This window comes from Bos indicus, chromosome 8, assembly GCF_029378745.1.
Source record: "Bos indicus isolate NIAB-ARS_2022 breed Sahiwal x Tharparkar chromosome 8, NIAB-ARS_B.indTharparkar_mat_pri_1.0, whole genome shotgun sequence".
Classification (NCBI taxonomy): domain Eukaryota; kingdom Metazoa; phylum Chordata; class Mammalia; order Artiodactyla; family Bovidae; genus Bos; species Bos indicus.
Genome location: NC_091767.1, coordinates 51,814,226 through 51,827,201, shown reverse-complemented (window position 1 = coordinate 51,827,201; position 12,976 = coordinate 51,814,226). Strand labels below are relative to the sequence as shown.

The 12,976-nt window shown below is 44.6% G+C and overlaps 1 protein-coding gene across 5 annotated transcripts in view; it reads right to left on the bottom strand.

Moving 5' to 3' along the window:
- PCSK5 (proprotein convertase subtilisin/kexin type 5) overlaps positions 1-2,181 on the bottom strand; it is a 519,845-nt gene extending 517,664 nt beyond the window's left edge. For 4 of the 5 annotated variants that reach the window (XM_070794669.1, XM_070794670.1, XM_019966083.2 and 1 more), the window contains exon 1: positions 1,474-2,181. In XM_070794669.1, the coding sequence (XP_070650770.1) occupies positions 1,474-1,665 (192 nt within the window). In that variant the 5' untranslated portion in view covers positions 1,666-2,181. The remainder of the gene's footprint in view (positions 1-1,473) is intronic. The other variant, XM_019966082.2, reaches the window with a different exon arrangement.
- Between the last annotated feature and the right edge of the window lie 10,795 nt (positions 2,182-12,976).

Below are 12,976 nucleotides of genomic sequence, written 5' to 3'. Positions count from 1 at the left end.
ACGAGAAATACAGACCATGCCCCTTGCCTTGGTCTCAGCCCTCCACCAGACTGGTTTCTCCAGAATATGTCCACTCTCTGGCACCTCAAACAGCAGCAAGATCCCCCCACCTGGCCCCCTCCTGCTTCTCCGAAGCCCCAATGCTCCTGTTAGATGCAGTAACAGCAGCTCTGCCTGCTCTGGATGTTGCGTCCCCCAGGCAGCCCAGAGTACCCATGCTGGAGGACATGTTCCTGGCCATGGAGTTCCATAGCACCAGAAACCAACAGTCTGTGCTCTTCTGCTCCAGTGGCCCCAGCCGGCATCTTCCTCTCCCCTCATCCAGGCAGAGCACGCGGGGCGCGTGCAGCCAGAGCAGTCCCAGCAGCGCGTCTGCTGTAAGGGCGCCTCTATCACCCTCGCCTCCCTCCCCCATTAGAGTCTCATCAGAGTCAGACCAGCGCCACTCCTCGGGCCAGGCCAGGGGAAGCGAGTGGGAGGGGTGTAAGGATGCGGGAGCACTTTCTGGGACCTGCTTCCACTGCCCCTTCCACCCATTTCTTGCAGGAAAGAGAGCGAGGAAGCCAAGCCCGGAGGTACCTCCAAATCTGTAGTGCTTCCAATCATTCCCATAACATCCCTCAATTCTGAGTCCCCAGCGGGGCAACTCCTTCCAAAGCACCTCACGAAAACCCCGCGCCACCGCCGCCTCCGGGTCCCGCACGTAACTCCCAGAGGGAAGACCCACTGTTTTCCAAAGCAGAACCAGGTCAGTGGTCTCGGAAGTTTGACACCTCCCACTCCGACTCTCCATCTAGAAGCCCCCACGCTTATCCAGTTTGAGAGGGGAAGCCAGGAGGTCTCCCCACAAGTCGCTCACGCCGGGTCCGGCCGCCTCCTCTCTCTCCTTTCTCGAGTCTAGCTCCAGCCCTCCACGCCTCTGGCGCCTTCACTGAGTGACCAGAGGTTCTCTCGCTCCTAAAAGAGGAAACTTCTTTTCAGGGCTAAATTCAGGTCCGAGCAGGAAAGGCTTTCCCTTCTTTGCCTCCCCTCTTATCCCGGCTCTCAGAAACCACGGGGAGCCGGCACCAGGGGCGTGCTTACCCTCTAACCCCTAAAAGAGTCCACTGCTTCCCCGACTTTCCACTGCAAAAGTCCAGTCGGGTCTGAAACTACTTATGTACACTCGTGATCCTTCCAGAGACCCTACCTGTCCCTCCTGATTTGCAAGAAACAAGTAAACAAAACACAAATCGTAGCAACTTTGGAGAGCGAGTGTGTGTGTGTGTGTGTGTGTGTATGTGTGTGTGTGTGAGTGAGTGAGAAAGAGGAGAGAGAGCATCGCAGAAGAGTTAGGGCAACAGCTGCAAGAACACATCTGGAAGAGGGGGAGGGGACAGACGAGGAAGGGACAAGCGCGAGGTCGTGGGGGACTCCCCCCATTCCCCCGCCCTCGCAGCTTCAGGGCCGAGAACCCGGCCAGCTAGTGGTTACCTGTCCTATGTTGATGAATCCGTACTTGCTGGCTATGCGGTTGGCCTCCGGGAAGCCGCCGGAGATTTTGACTGCCCAGTGGTTGGTGTAGACGCGCGTCCGGCACACGGGGAGCAGGCAGCCCCCGAGCAGCGCCAGTACGCAGAGCAGGTCCAGCCGTCCCGGGCAGCAGCAGCGGCTCCCCCAGCCCATGGCCCCGGCGCTTGGCTGCTGCTTCGATCGCTCGCTTGCTCCGCTCTCTAAGCTGAGCGCACAACTAACTTCTTCGGCCTGGGCCGCCCGAGCGCGCAGCCCCCGGCCGCCGCGGCTCGCAGCCCTGGGAGATCGACAGGAGGCGGCGAGCCCCGGCAGGGAGCTGAGCAGCGAGCCTCGCACCCACTCCTAGACCATCCCTGGGGCTCCGGGGACCTGTGCTTCCAGCTCTACGGCCCGCGGGGCGGTCGGCCGGCGCTCCCCGGCTCCGGCGCAGGAGGCGGCTGAGTGGGGCGGGCGCCCTCCCGCAGTTGGGTCTCGCCGGGCTCGGCTCCCGGACTCTCCGACTCGCCCTCGCTCCTCCCGGGGCCCCCGAGCGCGGCGGAGGCGGCGGTGCAGGCAGCGGCTGGGCGCCCCCTCTGCTGGCCCGGGCTCCGAGCGCTCGCTAGCTCGCTCCCCGCGCTCCCTCCGGCTCCGAGCAGCGCGCTGGGAGTGTAAGTGGCAATGGCAGCAGCGCCTGCTCTGCATAAATGACTCCCCCCGCCCCCCTCTATACCCCTCCTTTTCCACATCTCCCTCCTCCTCTCCCTCCTCCGCCCGCCCGAAAGCGGCCACGGTGAGGCGCCAACCAGGTCCTAGCGCCGCTGGGTTCTTCGGGCTGTAACCTACAGGGTCCAGAGCCGCAAAAGCGAGTCTTTCCAAAGGGCTGAGAGCAGAGCTCCGGTGTGGGGGTTTTACCCTCTTCTCTCCTCTCCCTTCTGGATTTGTATTAATTTACCGCCACTTCCCGAAAGACTAAAGAGATTTACAAGCTGGTTCTGGTCAAGCGGCCCCAAGATTCATTCATCCTAGCTCTGAACCTCCTTAAACAAGTAAGTATTTAAGGAGGTCACTTGCGTGTCAATTGCCGAACAAATAGCCCGAGATTTTCACTTCATTAATTCTTCATCCTTTTCAACAACTGTTTATTTCACAAAATCTGCTCCCGGGAGAAGCTACCACACAGGACGGTAAGGCGCATCGACCCTTGCAAAAGCCAATCACTGGCAATTCCAAAGCCGAGTGTGTTGCCTGCTGACTTTCGAAATCCGTGCTTCCTATACTAGGCAACACCACGGGAGAGTAAAATTCCAGTCGCGGAATTGGGGAAAGATGTTTCTGTGACTATTTGGTATGAAAGTGGATGGGCCAAGGGAATAACTTCATTCATTCGTTCCACTGAGTCTAATGAGAACTTCTTTTTCTCCACCAAGGGAAAAGTTTTGCAACTTTTCCAAGAACGGCCCTGTAACAGTGTTGAGTTCGATATAAACAGGACCACGGAGGAATTTCGAATGAAATAAATGTGTGGCTGCGCCTCCTTCATTACTGTATCTTGCACTGTGACTGCAGCAGGCAGGAAGAAGCTCGGATTTACCCGCTTCTGCTGAAGAACCTCCCCGCCTTTTCTGGCACAGAACGACTTCTTGTGAAAAGAAAATATACTCCTTATGAAATAATTCAACTGACCTTTGAAGTATTCACTATACCTCTAACCCGCTCCCCGCCCCCCCCCCACCCCTGCCTTCGCCCTTGCTCTCTCCTCTTCCCATCCCCCATTGTCTTTCTTAACTGTATTTGAAGGTAATTAACACATCACACTTTGGGTAATGATTCTTTTATCTGCCTAGGGCTTCACTTTTCTTCCTCCTCCCCTCAGCGGAACCAAAGCTGCAGAATCAAAACATGCAAATTTTATAAAACTCATAGTTAAAATCATAAAAATATCATTTTATGATTTTACATATCGTATAAAGTATGCCATATTAAATATTTAATCTTGAAAATAAACCCACCAAATGGCTTTATTCCCACTCTACTGAAGAAGTGGAAGATCAGAAGAACTAAATCATTTGCAGAAAGGCATGTATTTTAGTTATTTACTGGTTAGACACATATCTTTTCAACACCTAGAATGTGCCAGGCATTGTGCTGGATACCGGAGAAAGAGGAGGAAGGGGAAGATGGGGGGGCAACAAGGACTAGTGCATTTCAGACTCTGACTAACTCTAGCCTAGATGTGGTTTGTTGCTGTTGTTTATAGGTGGTAAAGCATAAGTACTATGCTTGGGCTTTAGAGTTCTGATACAGCCTCCTTACTGGCTAGCCCCTTTGCATGTTCCCTCTTCAACCTGGAGCCTAGAAAGTTTACAAACTGTTAGTTCAGTTCAGTCGCTCAGTCCTGTCCGACTCTTTGCGACCCCATGAATCGCAGCACGCCAGGCCTCCCTGTCCATCACCAACTCCCGGAGTTCACTCAGACTCACGTCCATCGAATCAGTGATGCCATCCAGCCATCTCATCCTCTGTCGTCCCCTTCTCCTCCTGCCCCCAATCCCTCCTAGTATCAGAGTGTTTTCCAATGAGTCAACTCTTTGCATGAGGTGGCCAAAGTACTGGAGTTTCAGCTTTAGCATCATTCCTTCCAAAGAAATCCCAGGGCTGATCTCCTTCAGAATGGACTGGTTGGATCTCCTTGCAGTCCAAGGGACTCTCAAGAGTCTTCTCCAACACCACAGTTCAAAAGCATCAATTCTTCGGTGCTCAGCCTTCTTCACAGTCCAACTCTCACATCCATACATGACCACAGGAAAAACCATAGCCTTGACTAGATGAACCTTTGTTGGCAAAGAAATGTCTCTGCTTTTGAATATGCTATCTAGGTTGGTCATAACTTTCCTTCCAAGGAGTAAGCGTCTTTTAATTTCATGGCTGCAATCACCATCTGCAGTGATTTTCAAGCCCCCCAAAATAAAGTCTGACACTGTTTCCACTGTTTCCGCATCTATTTCCCATGAAGTGATGGGACCAGATGCCATGATCTTTGTTTTCTGAATGTTGAGCTTTAAGCCAACTTTTTCACTCTCCACTTTCACTTTCATCAAGAGGCTTTTGAGTTCCTCTTCACTTTCTGCCATAAGGGTGGTGTCATCTGCATATCTGAGGTTATTGATATTTCTCCCAGCAATTTTGATTCCAGCTTGTGTTTCTTCCAGCCCAGCGTTTCTCATGATGTACTCTGCATATAAGTTAAATAAGCAGGGTGACAATATACAGCCTTGACGTACTCCTTTTCTTATTTGGAACCAGTCTGTTGTTCCATGTCTAGTTCTAACTGTTGCTTCCTGACCTGCATACAGATTTCTCAAGAGGCGGATCAGGTGGTCTGGTATTCCCATCTCTCAGAATTTTCCAGTTTATTGTGATCCACACAGTCAAAGGCTTTGGCATAGTCAATAAAACAGAAATAGATGTTTTTCTGGAACTCTCTTGCTTTTTCCATGATCCAGTGGATGCTGGCAATTTGATCTCTGGTTCCTCTGCCTTTTCTAAAACCAGCTTGAACATCTGGAAGTTCACGGTTCACATATTGCTGAAGCCTGGCTTGGAGAATTTTGAGCATTACTTTACTAGCGTGTGAGATGAGTGCAATTGTGCGATAGTTTGAGCATTCTTTGGCATTGCCTTTCTTTGGGATTGGAATGAAAACTGACCTTTTCCAGTCCTGTGGCCACTGCTGAGTTTTCCAAATTTGCTGGCATATTGAGTGCAGCACTTTCACAGCATCATCTTTCAGTATTTGAAATAGCTCAACTGGAATTCCATCACCTCCACTAGCTTTGTTCGTAGTGATGTTTTCTAAGGCCCACTTGACTTCACATTCCAGGATGTCTGGCTCTAGGTCAGTGATCACACCATTGTGATTATCTGGGTCGTGAAGATCTTTTTTGTACAGTTCTTCTGTGTATTCTTGCCATCTCTTCTTAATATCTTCTGCTTCTGTTAGGTCCATACCATTTGCCACCCAGACCACCTGTATCTATTCATAAGGACATTGGATTATTCCTCTAGAAAACTGATGGGTTTCACATGGGATGGGAAGACCTCAGTCAAAATCCAATATATGCCAGTCAGCCTTTCTTTCTTTAAGAAAGGAAGGCATTTGCTGTTGGATGGACTGAGAGCCTGTCTGGTGATGACCCAGAGGAGGGTGGCCACTGTGGGGACAATATAAACTACTTCAGGACTTGAGTTTGTAGCATGGGCTGTAGGTTTCTCTGGGACTCTGGCGCCATTATTGTTTAGAACAGCAAAGGCCGCCCCCAAATGCTGCTCTTTGTAAGTTGTGTTGCCTCTGGGCTTCACCTTCTGAAGATAATGGGGAGCCACTTCTGCACCAAGTCTCCTGAGGCCTGGAGGGTGTTTCCTAAGAGGGGCAAATTACTCATTGACATTTTTTTCTCCATGTTGTGTTTCTCTTTTTCTTTCCACTAACACCCTTGCCTTCTGTGAGTGTGCCCTGCCTGGCACACACACACACAGCATTCACTGCACCAAGCATGAGAGAGAATTGGAAAGGCAGGTAGGAAATGGGTAAACCACTTTTCTGCTTTGTAAACCAATCCCTGGGCCAGCATTTAGCTTACTCATAGGGTATACTCTTCCATTTGGATGCATATATACTTAGAAGGGAAAACTCTAGCTCTGTTTTAAAAAAAATAAAGACTTGGAGCCCCCATTCATCTGTCAAATCAAGCGTATGAATGTAGATTCATTCATCTTGCTGTCCATGGCTTTCATGGTTATGTTCCACTTCAGTTATGTGTGTTTTCTCAGAGAGTAGGATTCTCAAACCTAAATAATATCGAAGAAGCCCCTTTCCTACTGGTGTACAAGCACACACCGCTTCCTGCTTTGGGGTCTACCTTAATGAACTCATTAGCTTCCTTGATTAGAGCCAGTTGGCCAGAATGAAGCTTCCAAATAAGGATCAATAGCTGCAGCAAAAAAAGAAAATCACCTTCTCTGATGACCTTCAGCTCTGCTCGTTATCCAACTCAGCCCTATTTTCAATGCCTCAGTAGCCAAAAGAACAAGGTACCAATGAAATAGTAGTGGTTAGAGTACAACCGGAGAAGGCAATGGCAACCCACTCCAGTGTTCTTGCTTGGAGAATCCCAGGGACGGGGGAGCCTGGTGGGCTGCCGTCTATGGGGTCGCGCAGAGTCGGACACGACTGAAGTGACTTAGCAGCAGCAGAGTATAACCAGCACTAACACTGGAAAAAAAGCTGAAATCCAAGTCTTCCCCAAATGCTTCCTTTTTGTATGCTAAGAGTAGCACTCACTATCTGACCCTCCTCTCTCCCTCTGTAACATGCCATATGGCAGGAAACCTGGCAGTTTTAAGTTCTACTCTGCCTGATACTTAGCAACATATTACTTGATAATGAGGCCCCACTAGTGTTTGGCCTCTCTGCCAAGGTCCTTCACAGCTCTTAACAGAAAAATTCAGTGAAATGAGATGAAGAGAAACCCAGGCATTTTAGCACAAGGAGAAGTGAAAAAGTACTCCATGGGACTCATCTTGAAACTCTACAAATGGGAATTATTCTGAGAGGAGTCTGCCTTTTGAGACATCTCATTTCTTCCTCTGCTACCTCTTTTGTTGGAAAATGACCTTTAAGATCTCTTCCAACCTGAGATTCTGTGAATCAATGATAAATTGGTAATGGGCAGTTTGGAGCTGCCAAGAGGGAAAACTGTTCCTAGAAATTTCACTGTCCAGTAGAGGAGTCAGTAAATTTATGGGGATTCTAATCACTTTTCTAGTCGATCAAATTCAGAATCGGCAGTCAAAATTTGTCAAATTTCATAATGATAATAATAATAAATGGTAGTTATTACTACCATTTATTAAGAACTAGTTATATGCCAGGCACTGAGCCAAATACATTTCAGGCCTTAATCTAATTCACAGAATATCAAAACTGAAAGAGACCTTAGGTATTGTAGACTCTAACTTTTTTATATAATAGAGAAGAAAACTGAGGCCAATACTCTACCCTATGTGGGGGAAGAATCTGAAAAAGAATAGATGATATGAATATGTATAACGAAATCACTCTGCTGTACACCTGAACTAACACAGCACTGTAAATCGACTGTGTCTTTGTGTGTTGCTCAGTTGCTCAGTCATGTCTGACACTTTGCAGTCCCATGGACTGTAGCCTGCCAGGCTGCTCTGTTCATGGAATTTTCCAGGCAAGAATACTGGAGTGTGTTGCCATTTCCTACTCCAGGGGATCTTCTTGATCTAGGAATCAAACCCACGTCTCCTGCATTGGCAGGCAGATTCTTTATCACTGCACCACCTGGGAAGCCAGGATAATCAACTCTACTCCAATATAAAATAAAAAAAGTTAATTACATTGGCTTTCATGTTAAAAAACTAATTTGGAAGACATTAATCCTATCATGGAAAAATAAGTTAAGAAATAGGTGAATAATATAAATAAAGGAAGGGCTACATGGTGCACTATGAACCAAGGATTAACACTAATCTAATTTGCAAATTTGTGTTAAATTCAATCAGAAGAATGGAAACTTGAATTAACATTTCAGATTCTTTGGATGTTTAACCACCACCATTTAAAAATATGACCTTTGACACATATAAGCCCAGGAAAAAAGTTAATTCAAGGCTTGATATTCCTTTTATTGTTATAATATTTAAATAGTGGGATACAGACAAGTGACTTATATCTTGTAGATTTCGGGAAGCTTTAGCTCCTTCTTTGAGCTGCTTAAAGTTGATTTAGATTGACATAGTGCCTTCCTCTGTGGACATTCAAATCCTACACCGACAGGCTAGTTCTCAGAAAGCTTTCCAGTCAGAAGCGAAGTATAAAGGTTGTGGGTGACCTCCTTCCGTGAAGTGAAGAAGTGACACCAACCGTCTGTTCTATCCCTCATCTCAGAGCAGTATACCCATCAGGATAGATATGGTGAATGGATGCGATGTTCTCCTCTCCCTAGCTGAGACTCTAATTCAGGGAAAAGCAGGTAGAGAAGAAGTGGGAGAAATCAAAGCAATAAACTTGGGTCTTGGAGCCTCACCCACCAAAAGGAACGAATCCTATGACAATGGCAGCAGCCCTTCCCCAGGAGTCAAGTCTTGCTCTTTTTGTAATGGCATTGGACCCTTTCTTCAGGACATTTTGTAATGCCACTGCACCCTTTCTCCAAGACTCTTAAGCCTCTCAGAGAGTCGGGGGTTTAATAACTACTGACTCAACTTGATCTTGCTTAGAAAGACCAAGTTGAACTGACACTTGAAATTAAAATATTTTTTGAGTTTAGGCTGTGTAGATCTCATTCAGTAATGCCAAATGATGCACTGTAATTCAAAATATATCTGGGAAGACTAACTTGTTTATCTGAAGCAAGATAAATTATGACAAACAGGCTTCCCTGGTGGTAGAGTGGTTAAGAATCCGCCTTGCAATTGCAGGGGACACCAATGTGATACCTGGTCTGGGAAGATCCACATGCTGTGGGACAAGCAAGCCCATGGGCCACAACTACTGAGCCCAGGCACCACAACTTCTGAAGCCCAGCCCGTATAACCTAGAGCCTGTGTTCCACAAAAGAAGCCACTGCAACAAGAAGCCTTAGCACTGTAACTAGAGAGTAAGCCACTGCTTGGCACAGCTAGAAAAAGGCCACACATAGCAATGAAGACCCAGCATAGCCAAAAATAAATAAATAAATGAAAAAATTTTAAATTAAGACAAAATTATTTCACAGATACCTGGTGTGAGTACATCCTTTATGCTTGTTACATTTCACCATTTCCAGAAATGGTGTCTCTAGATCACTCAGCACCCACATGCATGATGTCATTTCATTCTTCTGATAGTGTATTCTGGGTGTAGTTATTACATAACAATTGTAAAGCTTCTGCTCCCTACCATCCTTCCCTACACCCGCTTCAGATTTTAGGAATGCATGAAAAAAAGGTTCATCTTTTGTTGTACTTTAAACACATGGTAACAGTATTTCTCAGTAAAGTACTCCAGAGCTGAACCTCACTGCAATAGTTTGCCTGGAAGAAAAAGTGTTTAAACATGACAATAAGCAGCTACTATTCTTTACTGTTCTGTATAGAGAATGGCAGCAATGTTCTGTTTTCAAAAAGGTATCCCATGCTTACAAATAATTCATTGATAAAATTTTATCTAAAGGCAGTGAAAATACAATTCACCAGGAAGCTTTTTTGGGGCTTTCCAATTTTTAAAAAGTATAATATTTCCCTGGCTTTTTATTTACAGGTTTCCTGTGATGGCGTAAAACCAGATACTGACTGAAAAAAGGAAAACTGACTATAATTTGAACTCTGGCAGTGCCACCCTTTTAAGTCCTATGACTTAGTTGGCTCTCCCAGAATATCAAGGACTGAGAGTTCCATAAACCATTGGAGACCCTGAGGAAGGCTTCTCTCTTCAATTTTCTCCAAATATGAACAGGGGAACCAGATTCATAGATGTGCTAAATAAGGCTATAGTATAAATAGGCTTATAAATGCTAAACACTGCCTTCTGTGAGTGAAGATGAGACTAAGTTTTATGAAAATACGGTGCATTGTAATCAGAGTATGGATACGGACATCCTTCTCTAGTACTGCTCTTCATTTATTTAAAAAATAATTAGAGCATTGTTTTGAGATCTGGTGGCATAGTGAGCCATGAGAGGTGAACATAGATTAAATCTGGTGCAGAAAGAATAGGCAATATAGTTGGTATCATAAATCATTTCTTATTCTAGTCTTTGTTGTACATTTTTCGCGTGTGTCCATACAGATACAAGTTGGCAAACTCATAGGATATTTGCATGTTGACATTTTGGCAGTGAAATGAAAAATGAAAAGAATTTTGCAGAAAATGTCAGCAATGCAAAACTTAGTGACAGTCTATAAAACTTGGCTAAGCATTATTAGGGAAAAATCCCAAGGTATCGTGGAAGTGAAGATTTCTAGGCTCAAAGGGGTTGGATGCTAGATGTTAGACGAAAAACTTAACAACTATAAAGCTGATCACCCAAAGGTCAGCAAAATATTCAAGGCCACACCATTGACTAGACGACAGAATTGGATGCACGTGGAATTGATTTTGCATTTAATACCCTGGACATTTTGGAAAACACTTTTTCTGCCCAATTGTGTTGTGTGGAGGTGAGCTCTAGGTTGAGCAGATGGAGTCTCACGATTTGAAAGATGTGAGGCTCCAGAAGTGGTTCATTTATGTGTGGAAACTAATGACTCTGAAACAAATGATCTAATCAATATTCTATTATCCAATAGCCTTTTGACTTACATTGGGCCTGGAATGCTGCAATTTCTCCTGTGTTAGTCATGCCTTCTGTATGTTTAATGATAAACTCTCTGCCAAATGGAATCTCGGTGGGAACAGGACTTTTCCATTCTACAAATTCAAAGTAAAATTCCCTGAAAACATCTGGATCAAAGTAAAGAGAGGAAACTGAAATCTCTATAGCCAAGGTGAAAGTCAACCCTGCCTCCTTGATTGGATAAATAATGACCCCACGTGCTCTTGAGGACTATTTCTGATAGAGCACTGAGAGAGCATTTCTTTAGACTTTTCAACATAATTTCAGGTTATTATTATATTTACTCCTTGGAGTGATAGCCAAATAAGTGGAGACTTCGTCATTACTTTAACACTGTCACAACCATCAGGGTTACTTTACAGATATGAAAAGAGAGTGCTGAAATGATGTTTTCAGCTGCACACAGCTAGTGAGTGAGAGGACTTGGCCTGGAACTCAGGTTTTCTGAATTCTGTGTTTGTGCTAATTCCACCATACCAGAGTTGCAACAAAGTCTCTACAAAGATAAGCCCCCTAAAATATATACTTCCATCCTATTCCTGTGCATTTACCAAGTCACTCACTATAAAGTTTTTGTGTTGTTGGTTGAGGAGAGAGACTGGAGCACTCACAGCTAAGGGCCTTCCTTCAGGGATTTCCAAGTCGGTCATCAAGTAGCAGCTACCCCTCCCCTCATCTTTCTTCACCTCGAAGTCCAATCATTTCTCAGCTCTGTCCCCAGATGAATATCCAAATCAACACGCTTTCAAAAGTTTCTAGGAAGAAAGCAGATGTGGGATTCATTGTGCCTCAAGTGCTTTTTCTCCTTTCTGATTGAATTCAGAGCTTTCCTTTTCATTTGCTAAGTTTCCAGGTCCTGCAAACTTCGGAATGTGATTAATTGCAGTGTGCCCATATGATGAAACTCCACTAGTTTTAGGAGAAGCGATTGTGAAATCTCGTTGAAACTCATTACAATGGACACTCTCCATAAAGAATGGTTTTAAGGTTCTGAGTTACAGGCGTCTTTTATAGGTGCTCCAATTATCACAGCTGTTCTTACTTGATGGCCCAGGTACGTTTCTAAAGTTGGACTTTCTCCTTATATCAATTATACCTCAATAGAGCCATTTTAAAAACTGTGTTCTCCCATAACACACACACACACACACTCCACATAATTATCAGTAGAACTTTGAGAACAACAGAAAGTTTCACACAAAAGTATACAGGTAAGTAGCAGATGTCACAGTAAGCTTTATCAGGAGCGAGGCAGCATTAACTAAATCTCCTTCCCTTTATAGTAAATTTAACTCCTTTACCTTATATCCCCATTTTCTTCCTTGTTCCAAGTTTTCTGTCAATTTGTCTATTTATCACATGTTGTCCTTCATCACCCTGATCTTCATAAATAATAATAAATAAGAGAATATGTTTAGAATATTTTATAAAAAAAAGAAAATATCTAATAATATGTCCACTACTGAAACACAGCTATTTTCATATTTATGTACTCTCTCCTAGTACTGGTATGAAATCAACTATATATTTATTAAGTTATAAACACAACACACATATACTTTTATATTCTGCAGTTTTTACATAATATATACTATAAAAATGTCTGTGTGGTCTTTGTAATTATCATTTTAATGACCATATTCTATTGGGTTGATGTATCATAATTTACTAAGCTCTACTGTAAGACATTTAAATTGTTTCCAATTTTTTCATCATTGTAAATAATACCACAGAGAATATCTTCATGGATAAAAGTTGTATGTATTTTAGATTTTTTTCCTTAGATGCATTAATGCGTTTTCTTTAGATCCTTTTGGATCTCTCAGACTCCAAGAATTAGAGAGACTTTACAGGGATTAGGTATGTGTAATTTAAATAAGAGAAGTGGGACAATAAATATGGTAAATGAATCAGCTCTTATCTCAACTCTGATAGCGTTCCCCAAATCTACTTCTCTGACTACCAGTATTACTACATCCATCCATCCGTCAATCAAAAGTAGTATTAAAGACAACAGGCCCAAAATGGAGTCCCTTATGCCAAGCCCCACATCAACAGACTGAGACTTTACTTTCACAGTTTTG